We start from the raw sequence: 19,623 nt of genomic DNA on the forward strand, positions 1-19,623 counted from the left end.
TAAAAAATGTTTTTTAGTAGGAGCTCAAAGCAGTGCCTGTAAGTCTCGCCTCACCCTGTAAACTGGAGTTACCTTTGGGGAACTAAAGACTAGCACCTAAAGAGTTGCACATCTGACTTCCACACCTGTCCTTTTAACCATTCATTAACATTCCCAAATGCACAGTTAGTGTCTGATAGATTTGTGTGAATGGCACCAGATGGCCCGAGGAATAGAAGGTAGCCCCTGTTAAGCAGACCTCTAGACTAGAGGCAGGAGGGGAATCTCTCCCAGCTCCTGGAACTTTCTAACACTGCCTGTCTATGCCGCTGCAACTTTTATTTTACCATAATTCTGCCTCAATGCTGGCTCCATGTTTGAATCCCACCTTGTTCCAGGAGAAGGAGCCCACTCAAAGATGAAGGGCTTGCGGCTGTCAATGCACCCCCTCCCCACCCACACTCTCCAATTCAGCACTGAAGTGGCTCAGAGAGCGGGGCCCGCACCAGAGCTCCTGAGAAGTGCCCTTGTCACCGAGCTCGGCTGGCCATTCCACCACTCTTAGTTTATTGTTTAAGCATCAAAGTTTCCACTTAATAGTGAAACTTTGAAACGTAATGAGTAGACAATGCTATAACCGTAACCTAGATTATACCCTGATGAACCCCTAGTGGCTTAATTGGGAACAGGGGCGTTCGCAGCTCTTCAACGTACCCATTTATCTTAAGGCTGTATGATTGGGAAAAGCTAATAATGACTCCAACCTCTGCTTCTTTCAACAGAAAATGGAACCATCAATAAAATGGAGATCCTTCAAATAAATTCTGGAAGATGGAATATCCAGAGGATGAAGAGCAGTCCTTCAGAAGATGGAGACGGCCCGTCTGCTACGCACTGGGATGAGGCCCAGGTGCCCAGTGCATGTCCAGAGTGTGGGGAAAGCCTCAGAGACCCATCGGGATCTGTGGGGCACCAGTGGTGTAAAGAAAGACCACATAGATGCACACAATGCAAAGAGACCTTCATCCAGCGCGCCAAGCTCACTGCGCATATGATGATTCACGAGCCGCAGGAACCATTTGCCTGCAGCATTTGTGGGGAGTCCTTCACCAGCAGCCCCAATCTAATGATGCACGAAAGATCCCACGTGCACGAGCAACTCTACAAGTGCACAGAGTGTGAGAGTAGCTTCACTGAACGCTTCCAGCTATTCAAGCATCAGAGGGTACATACTGGGGAGAAAACCTTCACTCAGGAGGCCGATCTGTCCCAGCACCCGAGAATCCAGAAAACATACCAGTGTGCAGAATGTGGGAAACACTACACTTCTGCATCCGGACTGAGGATTCATCGGCGGTCCCACACAAGAGACCGGCTATACCAGTGTTCAGAGTGTTTCAAGGACTTCAAGTCGAATGCACACCTGATTATACATCAGCGATGCCACACGGGGGAGAGACCGTACAAGTGCACAGTGTGCAAAAAAAGCTTCACTCAGAGTTCAATTCTGGGTCAACATCTAATGATCCATTCTGAAAAACGGGACTTCGGGTGCACGGAATGTGGTAAGAACTTCAGGCTGAAATCACACTTGAAGACACATCAGCGAACACACACAGGGGAGAGGCCGTACCAGTGTACAGAGTGTGAGAAAAGCTTTGCTCAGCACTCTAATTTGGCTCACCACAAAAGGACCCATACGGGGGAAAAGCCCCATGGCTGCATGTTGTGTGATAAGCAATTTAGTCATTTATCCTCTCTGAAGCATCACCAGAGGTGTCACAGAGGGGAGAAGTCTTGAGATGGGGACCATGTGTGAGCAAGCCTTTCCTCCACGCTCCCTCCTGAAGCATCACCAGAGGTGTCACAGATGGGAGAAGTCTTGAGATGTGGACCATGTGTGAGCAAATCTTTCTCCTGCACATTCATCAAGATGAAAACCCAGAGAAAGCTTTACAGGTGCATAGAATGTGGTAAGTACTTTCACAAGCGTCGCAACTGAGAGCCACCAGACATCTCAATCAATCTGAGTTTGTTACCTTGTAAGAAGTGTAACAGAACCTAAAGGTCAGGTGCAGGCAAACATCGGAGGATCTATTCTGTGGTGTGCAAGAACATTTCTGACCCCTCCCCTCACCCCTCCACTGGTCCAAACATGGGATCCAAACTGTGCAGAAGGGAATGGAGACCCTTCCTCATCTGTGTTATAATAGGCCCGTTACTGTGCCTGGCACTAATTATACTTGGAAGTTCCTCTGCTTACCGGACGAGTGCCAACAGCACTGGTGTGTGTCTTTGGTGGCTGAACAGAATGCAAATGGAGTGTGCTGCCGTCGGTGGAAATGCATGCCACCGCACATGCAGCAGGCTGCACCAGGAAGTGGGTGGGAAGCGGGATGGGGGGTATATTGGTGGAGGGAATGGCGGGCGCTGACATACGGCGGCTATGATTATAAATCAGAATTATTTTTGGCTTTGGTTATAGTCCGATGGAAAGCCTTACGAATTACTTTGACTGCCAGATGGGTGCTGTGAAGGGTGAAAACAAAGGAGAGTCACGGTATGGTGCCATTCAATAAAATCAAGACATCATTTTTAAACTGAATGAATCTTTATTACGCTGCTGCTTTAGTAATGTGCATTGGTTTGGCTGACAGCGTACGGTCAACTGACGAGTGGTTGGGGACGTGCGAATACGCCAGGTGAGCAATCGGTGATGACCAGTAGTGTGCACACATTGTGAAAAGCCCACATCATCTGTGAAGCCTGTGATCAATAGCAGTGGGATTGGGCAAGGAGACTCTGGCAGACAAGAAAAGCCATCAGCTGTGTACAACCACCCCTGGATGGTAGTATTTGGAGATCTCTCAGAGTATCTTCCCTTTTCCAAACTTTATGTATGTTGACCCACTTGGAGAGGTCAGACTAGATGGCCATTACAGGGTTCGAAATTGAAGGAAGCTGGGAGCTAGTTAGATCCTGCATTTAGCCTAGAAGTGCCTGGTTAGCTTAAAACCAACAGTTGCCTGGGGCTTCTTTTTGGCTCCCCAGGCCAACTGATGCAGAACAAACGTAACTATGTGAATTTAAATCTATGCAGTTGGGACACTCTACAAACAAACTTTAGGACACATCTATATGACATTTAAAGCATAAGAGTCATAAATAATGGGTACAGTTATAGGTTTGCATTTTATGTGTAAGTTAGATTTGTGTAACGCTGTGTACTAGCTCCTCGTCAGGGGTAGCGCCTGGTGACTGGTTACTAGCGGCTCACCAGAAGCTGCTTGTAGTTCCTGTTAATCCAAACTTAATTTTGAGCCCTGCATTATACCAAACTAGGGAGCCCCAGGGGACAGCAACATTGAAATGGATGGAGATCCGATCCAGGAATATGGATACCTCCAGAGCTGTTTATGTTGTGACAAGCTACAGGAAGGGCTCCTCAGGACATCAAGCACCCCCAGGGGAGTATGTTTGCCAGACAAGCCCCGCTGACCTGTACGAGAAGTTAGACGAAGGGCCTATGTTAGTTGCTGTAAATTGATAATGGCAACCGAAGAGAGAGGGACTCCTTGGGTCCAACACTCCCGCCCCAACCTTAGGAGGGTGAGAGACCCCTAGATAATATGCAGGCCCCCCCCTGCTCTTGGCATCCAGGGACATTCCTTAACAAGAGATGAGATAAAGAACTGGGGATATTCAGCCCCTCCCCTCAGGAAGCGTTGGGGTGAAAAGGGGACAACACCCCCTCATCAAAACTCATGTGGTGCTGAACCATCCAGAATTTATTTTGTTTTGTTTCTTTAAAAAGTGGATCGTGCACTTCATCTGGTCACTGGGGGCTGTGAGAAATTGGACCAGGAAAGTCTGGTAGACCAAATTCAGTGTGTACCATTTGGGGAAAGAAACGAAAAAGAACTGAGATCCAACGGAAGAAGCCAGGAAAATCATTCCAGAGGCAAGTGGATTGGAATGAGAAAGACCAACCAACTAGTTTTGAATTTAAGAATGATGAGCATGTTTACAGAGGATGAGTGAGGATGACGAGAGTGGTAGCAACACATTTGTGATTTCATAAACTTTGGAAGGTTTGTATGAAGGGTCTTTAAGATCTACCGTAAAGTCTAGAACTTCAGACGTTTGGCCACCAGAAGCCAAGGTAGAGCACAGATGGACATAACTTAAGGCTTAGGAGAAGCCTTGCCAAAGCATTTGGAGTGTTTTTAACCACTTGATGAAGAAAGGCTCATGAGGAGGTCATTGTAGGAGTCAAGTCTGATAATTATGGAAATGTTGATGTTTAGAATTTTTGCTGAGAAAGGCAAGAAATTGAATATTCTCGGAAGAGGTCAGAAATCGAAATAACCACTTTGAGTGATGGAAGAGATTTGGGGGAAAAGAGTTACAGGCGCATCAATCGTCAGGATCCTAAACAAGGCGACTAGCAATTCAGACCATAGGTCTTGGTGAGAGTAGTGGGACGGAATCAGTACAATATCACACACCCATACCACTCACCACTCACCACATGGCTGCACAGTGCTGACACAGCCGAGCCGCGAGGTTCCCAACACTAGGAGGTAAAGGGATCCAAGGGAATATGCTGGGGGACCCCGGTGAGAAGCCCAAGGGGGCCATGAAAGGGGTTTCAGCTGGCACCTGACAGTAAAATGGCGCCCATCTGCACCCATGAAATCATTATCCGTGGTATTCAGTCCCCAAGGGAGAGCCCAACAGCCACTGAAATAGAGAAGAGCCACAGCACCAGGACCTGAATATTGGGAAAGGTGAAGCGCATGGGGAGGTGGAACCATAAAACACAATCAATAAAGCTAATAGTGACACAAACCTGCGACTCGAGCACTTATTTGTCAATCACTTTTGTATAAAGAGGCAGAGGCCTCCTGCTTGTGAGGTGCTAGGACAGCGTTGCTGGGAGAGTAGGGTTATAGCGAGGAAATGAAGACAAGGAAAATCAGGAAAGAACACAGCATGTTGACCAAATTAAGAAAGCCCCGTTTTAAGATTGAGGACAGAGGTTGAGAGCTAGGAAAGCTGCACCTTTGCTGATCAAGCCTAGGGGTGAACTTAAGATAGGGAGGGAGAAGGAGAGTTGGCTAAGCCAGTGGAACCAACGCTTGGAAGAAACCAGGTTGAGAGTACAGGCTCAGTGGAGAGGCTTGCTGAATTGTGCCTAGAGACTGTTGCAGGCAACCCCACCACAATCCCTGAAGCACTGAGATTAAAGCTAGCTGGGAACTGTAGTCCAGACCCTGGTCAGAACAGCAAAAATGTGAAAGTCTTCGATTGTTTAATCATACAGGTAGGGGGGAGTGAATTCTAGCCGTAATTGCCCAATAGAGTGGTGAATAGCTACCAGCCTTGTCTGAGAAAGAGGAGTCCCATTATAGGGCTTGCTATGGTGGATGTTGAGATTACCGCTGTTTCCTTCCATTCAGGACCAAGGCACTAACATAGATCAGGCTAAGCACCAGGACCAAGACACTAACATAGATCAGGCTAAGCACCAGGACCAAGACACTAACCTAGATCAGGCTAAGCACCAGGACCAAGACACTAACCTAGATCAGCCTAAGCACCAGGACCAAGACACTAACCTAGATCGGGCTAAGCACCAGGACCAAGACACTAACCTAGATCAGGCTAAGCACCAGGACCAAGACACTAACATAGATCAGGCTAAGCACCAGGACCAAGACACTAACCTAGATCAGGCTAAGCACCAGGACCAAGACACTAACCTAGATCAGCCTAAGCACCAGGACCAAGACACTAACCTAGATCGGGCTAAGCACCAGGACCAAGACACTAACCTAGATCGGGCTAAGCACCAGGACCAAGACCCTAACCTAGATTGGGCTAAGCACCAGGACCAAGGCACTAACATAGATCAGGCTAAGCACCAGGACCAAGGCACTAACATAGATCAGGCTAAGCACCAGGACCAAGGCACTAACATAGATCAGGCTAAGCACCAGGACCAAGACACTAACATAGATCAGGCTAAGCACCAGGACCAAGACACTAACCTAGATCAGGCTAAGCACCAGGACCAAGGCACTAACATAGATCAGTCTAAGCACCAGGACAAGATAAAAACATAGATCAGGCTAAGCACCAGGACCAAGGCACTAACATAGATCAGGCTAAGCACCAGGACCAAGACAAAGACAACCACCAGGACATAGCATCATCATGAAGGAAGTGTGCCTGATTGCTCCAAAAACTCTGAGCACCTTTTAGAACACAGCCCTGAGAGTCCTTTACTTCTGCCATTTTTCGACCGGTCGCGTCACATAGGTATTGTTAATTCTTCGTCCTCCACTGTTTTACTTGGATTCCTCTTGTTTTGAGTTGAATTTCCCTCCCATATTCCATCCGCCAACCCAACCCTATTCATTGTCTTGGCAGATGTCAGACTGCTTGATAAAAGCATAGGGTGTGGGCATTGGATGCAAAGTCCTTTTGGAATAGTTCAACTTTCCGCCTGTTGCTGACACTATTCTACTTGGTTTTCCCTCTTGGTTTACATATTGCCCTCCCATAGCTCTTAGAAGCGTTCTTTTGACCTTGTCATTTGTCATTGTAGGTGTTGTAGATTTGATGGATTTCTTCAGACTGTGACATGTCCCAGAACTGCAGCCAGAGGAAATCTGCAGCTGATATAGGCAGGCTGAAGGGGATCCATGTGTTGCAGCTTGTAGTTCAGAACAGGATCCTAACATGCCCCAGAGCAAGGTACACGCCACATGCCCCAGAGCAAGGTACACACTACATGCCCCAGAGCAAGGTACACGCCACATGCCCCAGAGCAAGGTACACACCACATGCCCCAGAGCAAGGTACACGCCACATGCCCCAGAGCAAGGTACACGCCACATGCCCCAGAGCAAGGTACACGCCACATGCCCCAGAGCAAGGTACACGCCACATGCCCCAGAGCAAGGTACACGCCACATGCCCCAGAGCAAGGTACACACCACATGCCCCAGAGCAAGGTACACGCCACATGCCCCAGAGCAAGGTACACGCCACATGCCCCAGAGCAAGGTACATGCCACATGCCCCAGAGCAAGGTACACGCCACATGCCCCAGAGCAAGGTACAAACCACATGCCCCAGAGCAAGGTACACGCCACATGCCCCAGAGCAAGGTACACGCCACATGCCCCAGAGCAAGGTACACGCCACATGCCCCAGAGCAAGGTACACGCCACATGCCCCAGAGCAAGGTCAAGAGCAAGGTACATGCTACATGCCCCAGAGCAAGGTACATGCTACATGCCCCAGAGCAAGGTACATGTCACATGCCCCAGAGCAAGGTACACGTCACAGGTCAAGAGCAAGGTACATGCTACATGCCCCAGAGCAAGGTACATGTCACATGCCCTAGAGCAAGATACATGTCACGTGTCAAGAACAAGGTACACGCCACATGCCCCAGAGCAAGGTACACGCCACATGCCCCAGAGCAAGGTACACGCCACATGCCCCAGAGCAAGGTACATGCCACATGCCCCAGAGCAAGGTACACGTCACAGGTCAAGAGCAAGGTACACGTCACAGGTCAACCTAGAGCAAGATACATGTCACGTGTCAAGAACAAGGTACATATCACATGTCCCAGAGCAAGGTACATGTTACATGCCCCAGGCAAGGTGCACATCACATGTCAAGAACAAGGTATATGTCACATGCATTTTACTTTAATAAAACATTTGAGAAAAAAAACTTAAACCGGTTGTTTGTGTCTACTTCATGATGCCTTCATAGTACCTTAGCTCTAGCCTCACCTTATCACCAAATTAACTTACACCCCTCATCCAGGAACTATACCACGTTTATCACACATGAGGGAACGTTCAATTTCAAGCAGATGTCTTTTGGTATGGTGTAAGCTGCCACGTTTTTTCAACACATGATGCACAAACGACTTCGTCATGTTAAAATGGTGTGGGTTTTTTGGTGATGGGACATCGGAGGAGGGTCATGATCACAGGCTAACAAGCATTCTGAAAAGGCGAAGGGAAGTTGACTTGACTGTCCAAGAGAGCAGAGCAAGCGCAAGTTCAGGGCATCCGAGTATTCAGGACACAAACGTGTAGCAGCGAAGCACATTCTGGTCAATGCGATTGCTGAAATTAAAGCACCAAAAGACAGACATGATGTGTTGTCTTTCCTGGGGCTGGTGGGGTAATATGCCACATTTGTGGAAGGTTTTGAGGTTTTGCTGACAAATTTAGGCACATTGGAAGACTTTGTTAAAAAAAAAATTAAAAACAATTCCAGTTTGTTTGCTCCGAGGAATGTCGAGAGGAGTTTATGCATATAAAGGAGTGGATTGTACATGCCCAACTCCTGTTGAGCAATTCTGACACAGCCTATAAGACCTTTGGGAGGGCAGACTTCAGCAATACTGGTCTGGGTGTTGTCCTTCTCCAGAAATAAGACGGCACCGAGAAAGTCATAGCTCTTGCTTCCAGTTGTTTGAAGGGCATGGAAGAAAAATATTCAGTTACTCGATCACTCGATTCTGCTGTTCACCCTTGTCAGAGGAAGGCCATGCCTAGAAATGGAATCCATGGGCAGGGTGATTTGGTCGTGTTAGGAGCCAAAGGGAGACTGGTTCAGCGTAGCAGAAATGTGGAAATCCTAAACTTGAGGATGGCAGTATGTTGGTATGGTCTACCAGTGGGTGAAAGAAGAGATGTGACCCCAGAAATCTTCCCAATTGCTACCAAAAAGCTGGGAAATGTAAGGAGGGTTGCCAACCGTGATCAAAGGTTTGAATGGATGACAAACGTGCCTGCCGATTATGATAGGGAAGTAGTTAAGGGAAGAGGTCTGTTGAGAACTGAGATAAGGGTAGTGAAGAGGATTATACTAAAGTCAAGAGCTTAGGAAGATGGAAATTAAATCATGAAAACAAAAGTATTGATTATGGTTGAAACATCGTAAAACACAAAAATATGTACAAAAGAATCATGATATAATGTCCAGTTTAATTAAAAAGACCATTTGGTGGACCTTAAACAGAAGACGTTCTATACAGACTTCTTCTCAAGTAATCAGGGTGTCAGAACAAGATTGGGTTACCTTCTTGAAGGATAGATTTGGTGGAGATGAAGGGAGTGTAAAGATAAGTGGTGATCCTGTAGGAAACCCGTCAAAATTCTTCCCCTCTAATTCTCTTCTCCCTCCCTCTCCTCCCCCTTTCATTCACTTTCCTCCCTCCTATCTCCCCCCAAGCTCATAATTTAGGCGTTCTTTTCGACTCCTCTCTCACCTTCTCGCAACACATTTCACTCACCTCTCGCACTTGCCGATACCACCTCTACAATATTCGCAAAATCCGTCCTTCCCTCACATTCCACACCACCAAACTCCTAATCTCCTCACTCATCTTTTCCCGCCTCCTCTACTGCTCTTCTCTAATCTTTGGACTTCCCGCATCTCCCCTCTTAAATCCATATACCACTCTGCTGTTCGTATCCTTTGTCTCCTTACATCCCGTGACTCCATCTCTTCCTCGCTCTCTCACCTTGACTGGCTACCTTTCCACTTACAGCTAAAATTTCACTTTCTCTGCCTTGTCTTCAATTATTTCCATGGTCTCGCTCCTCCTTATCTCTCCTCCCTTCTCTCCTTCTACTCCACCTCCTGTTCCCTTCGTTCCGCTGACCATTTCCTTCTCACTGTACCTCCATCCCCCTGCGCTTCCTCCCGTTTCCGCTCCTTCCAACTCCTTGCACCTCTGCACTGGAACTCGCTCCCTCTCACAACCGCTCTTCCACGACCTTCACCTCATTTCGCACTTCCCTTAAATCCCTCCTCCTCCATTCTCCTCCTTGAAAACTGCCCCTCTGCCCTCTCTACTTCCCCACCCCCTTCCCTTCATCTGATTCCTCTCTCCCCTCTTCTACTCCTCTCTCTCTCTCTCTCTCTCCCCCTTCCATTTTCCCTCGTCCAATCCATCTCCCACCCCCCACACCTATTCCCACTCCCCTCACCCCCTTCAGTTAATTGCTCTTTGCACTGTTTTGTTGAATGATTCAAGATGTATATTTTTGCTCCCAATGTTATTTGTTGTTATTTTGTATTATGTTGTTCCATTGTACAGCGCCTTGGTGTAAAGCGCTCTATAAATCAATCAATCAAAATGACACCACCACTTCGACACTAAAGAGATAGAATATGTGATCAGGAAGCTCGATAACTCTCGAGTAAGTGGACCAGATGGAGTGACAAATAGGTTAATGAAAAACATTTTTTGTATCCTATTTGCACATATAGCTAATACTGGTATCTGTCCAGAGTCATGGCATACAGCAATCATAATTCCAATATATAAAACAGGTGACAAATGACTATCCAGGATCTATCGGCATATCTCTTTAGTGGACAATACCTAAAAGGTGTTTGTCTCTTTGATACTCCTAGACCTTCAAAACTGGGCAGAAAGGTCAAACCGCTTGCACACCCTACAAACTGGGTTTAGGAAAGGTGTTGGAACCATACAGAGTGGTATGAGACTTCATGCCTGCCTCTCCAAAGTTGATGGTAGAGAACCAAAAAACGCATACGTGGAAGCCATTGACTTATCTGCAGCATTCGATACTGTTGATTTATCTCGCCTGTGGGAAAAACTAGAGAGTTGGGGTATCGATAAAGGCCTACATGGAATGATACAAATGCTATATTCTGAAAACAATATGAAAGTGAGGTTGAGTACCAACGGAGAGCTATCTAGAAATGTTCCCGTAACAAGAGGGGTACGACAGGGCTGCGTAATTGCAGCCACTTTGTTTAATTTATACCTATCTGATCTGTGGGAAGAGACAAGTAAGATGAAGGGTATACACTTCGCTGGATAGATTTAAGAATAGGGTGCATAGAATATGCCGATGAATTAGTCATGATAGATCATACTCCTGCAGGCCTACAGCGTTGCTTAACAGGCGTGTAACTTAGAGCCTAATCAGCTGACGGTAAATCCAGCGAAATCGTATATAATAACCTGCAGTAAGATGAAAATAAAAACACACTATACATGGAAGATAAAGGATGCACCTATCGCAATGGTGGAATGCATAGGTTATCGCGGCTATTTTGTCTCCCACAAGCAAAAGAAAAGAATACAAGAAAATAAAATCAAAGAGAAGGTAGGAGCGTGTATATCATTGTTAAAGGCAGTCAAACGTGAGTTTTGTGCTTTCTCACTGTTGCGGATGAGGGAGTTCTAAAGAGCAAAAAAATTGCCTACAGTGTTATATGGCTGTGAATTGTTGAGTATTACGGATAGCGAACAATTGATACAATCACTGTGCGCATGTGCCCCAACATTCTTTAATGTGAATGAAAGGAGTGAATTTTGAAACAGCAAACACATGTTTCGAGCTCAGCTCTTCTTCTAAGGCTGTTATGTTACCCATGATACATAATACAATCTTGTTAATTTATCCGAAACCACAAATAGTGAACATAACCAAAACCAACATTGAAAGAGACCAAACATAAATCGGCACCACACCACTTGTTAGTAACACTGGATGTGAAAGCACTTTATACTTCTATTGAACATGCCGGGCCATTGAAAGTGTAAATTACATTTTTTCAGGCAAACTCAGACTCATACTATGTGCACATTGAGATGCTCAAGGAACTATTGCTTTTCACTTTAGAGAACAATGCGTTTCTCTTTGATAATGTGTACTATAGGCAGCAAGTAGGGATAGCTATGGGAGCAAGTTTTGCCCCGGCATTAGCCAATATCTTCATGCATCACTTCGAGCAGGAGTTTACACTGCGCAATTCTGTTTTCTTCTTATGTGCATCTGTGGCGACGCTACATAGATGATGTTATTATGTCATGGTCTGGCTCAATCAGGCTCTTAATGGATTTTGTAGTATATCTCAATTCAAATGATTGGGCACTTCGTTTACACGTACAGTGAGCAATAGTAGTATAGACTTTTTAGTCTTGAAAATCCAACTGACACCAATTGGTTCTGTGACAAACACATTCAGGAAGAGCACCTCAGGGAATGCCATACTACATGCAAGTAGTTGTCATAAAAAGCCGGTTATATCCAACATACCCAAAGGTGAATACATAAGAGCGAGAAGAAATTGCAGCTGTACTAATGATTATTTGCCTGAATGTGCACATATTAGGCAAAGATTTTGTCGAGAGGCTACAACAAAGGGACACTAGACAAGGCACAGAAACAAGTCAATGTAGAGAGTCGACCTGTTGACACCTAAAGTCTGACAATTGACAAGTCCGCACAACAAACTCAAGTTTATTACTAGATACAATGCGCAGTGCTTAGGAGACATTGGCACCTTTTGCAATTGGACAAAGATTTGCTAGATTATATTTATAAAACACCAAGTATTGCGTACAGCAAAGCACGCACACTCTGAAATATACTTTGTCCTTCTTTCATGAGCAATGTAAGCAATAAAGGGAACTGGTTACATCGCTTGAAACATGAAGGTTTTCACAAATGTGGTGGATGCTCCATGTGCCCGCATGCCTTCGGAACGGGTGGATTTTGACACAATGGGCACATATTACGTGGATACTTTTAATCAACTGGCATTCAAAATATGTAGTGTATTGTACCATCTGTGTATGTGGAGTGAGTGCATTATATTGGGAGCACTATCAGGTCACTTAAGATTCGGATTAGAGAGCACCTTTACACGATTGCGAGGCAGGATGCCAAAGTACCCACTGGCCATCCACTGGCAACAATTCTATCAAATGGATGACAGAAGAGATATACGGTTTGGGATCACGGAAAAAGCTACATTGTCACTGAGAGGGGGGAATTTACAACTCAAACTACGACAATTAGAGGCATGCTTAATATGCAAGTACAGAACGGCGCATAGTGGCCTCAATACAGATCATGAATTATCCATATTTATGTGATCTGGCAAGGGGTTTAGGTTTCCAACTGACATGTGGGAAAGGAAAATAAAGGCAAAAAGCTAAAAAAAAAGCAACAATTTTGCTTTCACGCGGCAGTCTTGCTGCACATGATATATGTGTGAAATGTACTTAATAATCTCAAAGCTGTGCATGGTTTACTTTTTATTATTTTGCCCGTTCTTATGTTGCATAGCCATAAGGTTGATGCAGTAACTAGCCCTACCAAGATGGCGGGCGGGTTAGGCCGCGTGTTTGCATTTAGCAATAGCAGTCTAGTGGGCAAAAGTGTAAATGGTTCCACAAACGGAAGATGCCACTGGCGTGTTACTAGTTAGAAGCCGTAAGGCAATTCCCAGGTACGTGTTGTGTTTTGTGTCTTCAGTTACAGACTATGTGGGCAGCACGGACACGGGGAGGGGGGTGGACATGATGGGGACTCATTTTGTTCCCCCCTTCATTTCTTCTTTGTTTTTGTTTCTTTCACAACTTATTTGGGCCACCGTGACATTACGGCCCTGCATCTTTGGTATCCCGAGCATATTGGATCTCTAGCAGAGGTAGTTTCCGCAATAAGCGAGGAGATATAACGTGGTGACTTGTGTGGTAAGGAGGGTTTATTTTAACATTACCAGTGATTGACTGGGTAGTACTTAAGGCTCTGGCGGGCAATGATTGAGGTGTTCGCCATCATTTATTCAAATACGTATTTCTTTAGATATGTGATTGGTGAATTGACAACATTGAATCCAATTAGGTAAGTGTTATCTGTGACTTGAAATGATAAAGGCATTAAGATGTTCATTGGGCTTGGCCAGCATGATGTTCTATAGGTGTATATTTTATTGGGCTTATACTAATGGAGAAATCTGTTTTGACTCGGTGAACAAGAGTGTACAAGGGTTCACAAGGTACATGCAGGGGTACTCTAATTTAGTTTGGGCTATTTTTAGTAGAGAGTGTTATGATATGACGCGCTGCATCTAACATGTCATTTACTAATGTATTGTTACTTAATTGCATACATGTTTCTCTCTTTTTGTTTCCTTCTGGGGTACCTCCCTGATGTGGGGAAATGGATCCTTTTGCGTTACACCCATGGGCTGCGTGTATATAGTATTCTTTGTTGTGGTTTATATTTGGGTCTGAACGATTGTACCCTTGGGGATGGATACTCCTGTGCCATATTTGATTTATGTTTGGTCTCTTTCATTGTCGGTTTTGGTTATGTTCACTAATTGTGGTTTCGGATAAATTACCAATATTGTATTATGTATCATGGGTAACATAACAGCCTTAGAAGAAGAGCTGAGCTCAAAACATGTGTCGGCTGTTTCAAAATTCACTCCTTTTGTTCACATTAAAGAATTTTGGGGCACATGCGCACAGTGATTGTATCAATTGTTCGCTATTTCTAGTTGTTGGAGACCTGGGCAGAGGCTCCACGTCCAGATAAAATCACCCACCACAACTTTGTCACCATTGACTATTTGGTTATGTTTTGACTTTGTATGTGGGATGACCGTGTGTACAAGCGCTTTGGCTTCCAGTCTTCTTCTGCTCTACTGGTATTACGGATAGGACATTTCTCGATAGAATGGAAGGAAGGATTTTGAAAAGTGTGCTGGGCCTCCCACGCTCAGTCAGTGTGATTCGGCTAGAACTGGGCCTGGTTTCATGGTGGGCACAAATGATGAAACAACTGTTCTCCCTGTACTTGAAACTATGACGCCTCACATAGTGTTCATCTGTATAAAATGATGCAAAATGAGCAGAATCCTTTATTGCGTAAATGTAAGGAAAAATGCGACTGCTTTATGGAACAGCTTAGTATCGGTGAAATTGTTGCAGAGAAATCACTAAAGGTAAAAATAAAAAGATGAGACATTATTGCAGACACGCAAGATTTACCCAGGCTAAAACTATATAGAGTTAGAGACCTAGAATATATACCGGGGCGTGAGGTTAAATTGTACATTTAAAAAATCCATTAGCCAAACATAGAGATTTGTATTTAAAATGTAGAGTTAACTGTCTTCCTACCCTTGAAGTATTTGGGCCCATACCAGGGATCATGGAAGAGCTACGAAACTGCAGACTGTGCGGTGAAGAGCTTGGTTCACTAATGCACTTAGTAATGCGATGTTCCAAGTTGATGCAGGAGAGGGTTGCACACTTTGGTCATTTTATACATTTCCCTGTCTGCAATAATATCATCTGACTTCTGTATTAGGCTAATGACGTCCTCACGCTTATCACTTTTGCTAGCATTAGTGAAATTCCTGATGGTAATCTTTGCCAGCATTGATGGGGTAATGGATCAAGCCCAAACAGCTCTAAATGGAATTTAAACACAACATTTTACTTTGTTTTATGCTGATTTATATGTGTGTCATGATAACTTATTTTTGAGTATCATTGTTTGAATGATGAAGTAAAAAACAGGATTGTAAAAAGCTGTAAGAAAGCTTCGAATTGTTTTTCTTCGTATCAAATGAATTTTGATGATATGAAGTTGTGAATGAGCTAATGTAAAAGTTCCTTGAGTACTAAACACATTTTAAATAATGAAAAAAAAAACAAAATGTATTCAGTTATAGAGAAAGAGGTTGTGTTTGTGCTTTGGTCCATAAAAGATTTCAAGATGTTTGTGTGGGATTGGAACTTCACAATCCTTCGGACCACGAACTACTGGTGAGTATCTTTAACTATAGAGGTTTGGATGAAGTGTCGTGAAGGATATTGAGGTGAGTTACTGCACTACTGGGACATCAGTTTTTGTTGGAGCACATGGGTGGCAAGGTGAATATGGTTGCAGATTTTCTTTCCAGGGACAAAAGCTGTTGTGTTGAGGGTGAAAAGCAGATACTGAAGAAGTGGTGGATGGAGAAATGCACTGGACTTGTGGGTCTTCCATTTCTTACCTGAAGGAGGCTGAATCTAGGGATCACCAATAGGGCAAGTGAAGGATCTTGTACTCAATGACTGGTCTGGTTGGAAGAGTGAGGATGGCCTTGGTGCTTCGGTAGGGTTAAGGATGAGCCCAGTGTTGAGGGAGGTCATCCTTTAAGATCTTGTCGTATAGTTCCACAACAGGATGTCCGTGGTAAGTTAAATGAGATTGGACACAAAGGTCATTTAGGCATGTCAAAGACAAACGTGGCCTAGCTTGGACAGTCAACTGGAGAAGACAGTTTAGGAATGTAGCTCGTGTAGTTACTCTTGACAAAGTTCACAGGTGAAGTGTGCAGCTATTGAGACCTTAGGAAGGCCCATGAATGCCATGCAAATATATGGCCATGGACATATTGGGACCTGCGGTAGGGTCTCAAGGTGTTCGGAAATAGATCATTGTCCTGACGGGCATTTACTCTAAATGGGTTGAGATCAATCTAGTTCAGGAAGCTGATTCATGGCCAGTTCTGTCATTTCTGGACCAGGTTTTCCATAGGGAAGGTTTCCCCAACATAATCTTGATGGATAATGGTGTGCAATGTACTTTGCCCATTATGATCAGTGTCATGCATCTGAGGTCGGCTCTCTTCCACCGTGAGACCAATGCTATGGTTTAGGGGCTCAATAGTAGGATCATGCAGGTATACACACGGCGGTTCGGGATTGGAAAGTCTGGGAGGAGGAGGTGGAGAAAAGAGTGTATGCGTACAGATTGGCTCCACATGCCACCACGGGACGAGTGCTGTTTGAAGTACCTAGGAGGAGGAACCTGTCTACTGCTTTGTGTCCAGTTTGGCTTGGCAGATCAAAATTTGTGGATTGGGAGGAGCGTGTCTTGAGAGATGGGGTGAATTCAAAAAGGGAGAGTTTGAAAAGGATGTATGATGTGCAGAACGGGGCTAGACTCACTTGGGTGTCTGAAGGGGACAGAGTGTGGATACGGAGGCCAGCTTAGTGCGAAAAAGGGACAGTAGATTTGATGGTCCTGTTATTGTGAATAAAGAATTGTGTGATGCGGTTGTGTTGGAGGATGGGAGTAGCTTTAATAAAGACAGGGTTGCCATCAAGAAAAAAGGACTGCATCGCTGACCCTGTTGGAGGATCTTCAAGCAAAAAGGTGTCTTAAGAAGAAAGGGGATGCGTGTTATATTGTTGTATACATTTTGCTTGTACTGATCTGTACGTATTTAACTTTGGTGTTGTGTCTTGAAATTCGTTTTTATTTGAATCTTTTTTTATTTACTTTCAGGCTGTGGCTCCTGCCTGGGCCAGTGTATTGTGACCTAATAGAATGTTCCGATTATACATAGAGGGGCTCTCTTGTGAAGCTCAGGCAGTTCCAGCCTGGTAGTGGAGGGGGCATTTGTAAGAGCCTATCTAATAAGAGAGAAGCAGCTGTGTACTCACCTTCGTCAGTACATCACACTGCCACCTGGGAAGATGAATGCAGGCAATGCTGAAGCAAAACTAACAGAGAACGTTAAAGAAGATTTCTCTTTAAGACTGTTCATTAAGTTCTTCTACTCTGTTCAACAACTCCCAATGTCTTTGGTTCCTGGGAATTCCCTTCCCCAAGCTTCAACCCTTCCAGGTTTCAGACAAAACAAAATTAAAACTGTTTCTCTCAGGCTACTCCAGGTTCACTTCTCCCAAGCTAATGCCTCCTTGTTTCACCAAATACGTATTCACGTTTGTTAGGCCTCTTAGGGTTCCCTTCTCCAAGCTCCGGCCCTTTCAGTTCCAAACACAAGTTCAGTTTAACAACACAGTTCCTCTTAGGGTTCACTTCCCCAAGCTCAGACCCCTTCAATTCCAAACACAAAATTCAACTTGTCAGGATATGCCTTTTACTTATTTATAGTTCCTTTCACACATAATCTTCTAATGGGGTAAAATTAGAGACTTTAGGAAACGCTAGGTTCTTGGCTCCTCCTAAGCGTGACCACTCTGATCTTTGGCCCCTCTCTGTATTTCCTGTACTTGCTTTTCTTCTATCCTTTCCTCTTCCATGTGCTCCTGCATCCCTTGGCTATCTTCCACTTGGCTGTGCACCCTTGCACCTTTTCTGTCCTGTCCTTTCCTCTTCCATGTGCTCCTGCACCCCTTGGCTATCTTCCACTTGGCTGCGCGCCCTTGCACCTTTTCTGTCCTGTCCTTTCCTCTTCCATGTGCTCCTGCACCCCTTGGCTATCTTCCACTTGGCTGCGCGCCCTTGCACCTTTTCTGTCCTGTCCTTTCCTCTTCCATGTGCTCCTGCACCCCTTGGCTATCTTCCACTTGGCTGCGTGCCCTTGCACCTTTTCTGTCCTTTCCTCTTCCAGGTGCTCCTGCACCCCTTGGCTATCTTCCACTTGGCTGCGCGCCCTTGCACCTTTTCTGTCCTGTCCTTTCCTCTTCCAGGTGCTTCCTGCTCCCTTTTGTTATCTTCCACTTTGTTGTGCACACTTGCACCTTCTTTGTCTTGCTTTTCTCTTGGCTTTCTGCGCCCCTGGCACCTTATTTGGGTTCACTTTTTCTTCACCGTCACATTCATTTCTTTGCTTTCGTGCACCCTTGCACCATTCCTTTTCCTTATCTTGCCTCTTCCGCACTTATTTTGCTCTTTGGTGCTCACTTTCACCTTTCCTTTTCTTTTGTGTCACTTGTACCCTTCTTATTCAATTTCAAGCCTTTTGCTTAATTTCCACTCTTAGTGCCTTTCTCTCACTTTCTCGCTTGCTTTCCTCTTCATGCCACTTGTAAAATCTCTTTCTCCCTTGCCACTCCAGCTAGCTGCACACTCCTGAGTTTCTCTTACTTACAGACTTGAAAGTGACTCGGTAGCGTTGCACTGGTGAGCGGTCTCTCTCCGGGCATATGTGTCATGAACCACCGTACGCATCCCTTCTGGACTTCGTGGTCCCTGACCCAACGGGGACTGAACTCAGGAGTACTCCCAACATGGCCACTGAACGGAGAACGCTGTTTGACAGTCTCCGCGTTGTACGCTCCACGTTCTACAAAGCAGACACGCCCCCGCGGCCCTGCGCGTCTCAACGCTACCACTTGCAATAGTCACACGTGTTGCCGGAGTTCGTTCAGCGATTACTTCTGATTCTTGGTCCCCTGAAGCTCCTCTTCTTTCATCCTTCCCCTTTTTCCTCAACTTGCATATCCTGGATTTCCATTGCATTCGTATCTCTGAGTGCGAACCTCGCCATTTCCTGGATTCCTTCCCGGACATCTGAACGCTTCCTGGAGGTGGGTCACGAACCGCACGCTGGAACCAGAGGACCCACGCACGGGGTTGTATAAATCCCAAACAGTGCGGAAGAAGACATCTTCGAAGATCACGAGCAACCAATACAGACCGGTGAGAAGGGGGGAAACCTGTGACAGATTGAGATGCCAACAAATTGATACAGTTACGGAAATGGCGGCTGCAGTTCAAGACCTCATGCGTGGCATGCAGGAGTAAACAACAGAAGTTCAAAATCTTAAAGCCGAAAATGCGGCATTGAAACAACTGGTTCTGTCACGTGACTCTGCAACCAAGGAAAGCGTGTTGTTGGGCGGAGTAGTGGATACATATGATGGCTCTTCAAAGACCCTTTGTGGTTTCCTCGACACATGCTTAGTGCACTTCACCTTTAAGCCCTACTACTTCTCTACCCCCAGGACAAAGGTGGGCTTTATGATTTCACATCTCTCTGGGAATGCTTTGACTTGGGCAACTCCCGTAGGTAATT

General features: G+C 45.3%; 2 protein-coding genes across 2 annotated transcripts in view; both read left to right on the forward strand.

Moving 5' to 3' along the window:
- The window catches only part of LOC138564764 (zinc finger protein 154-like), a 139,174-nt gene extending 136,595 nt beyond the window's left edge, over positions 1-2,579 (forward strand). Inside the window, exon 3 of the mRNA XM_069642931.1 lies at positions 762-2,579. Coding sequence (XP_069499032.1) covers positions 762-1,780 — 1,019 coding nt within the window. The 3' untranslated portion in view covers positions 1,781-2,579. The remainder of the gene's footprint in view (positions 1-761) is intronic.
- Positions 1-19,623, forward strand: part of LOC138581058 (uncharacterized) — a 471,910-nt gene that overhangs the window by 182,932 nt on the left and 269,355 nt on the right. The window lies entirely within an intron of this gene.

This window comes from Ambystoma mexicanum, chromosome 1p, assembly GCF_040938575.1.
Source record: "Ambystoma mexicanum isolate Mex_15411 chromosome 1p, UKY_AmexF1_1, whole genome shotgun sequence".
NCBI lineage: Eukaryota > Metazoa > Chordata > Amphibia > Caudata > Ambystomatidae > Ambystoma > Ambystoma mexicanum.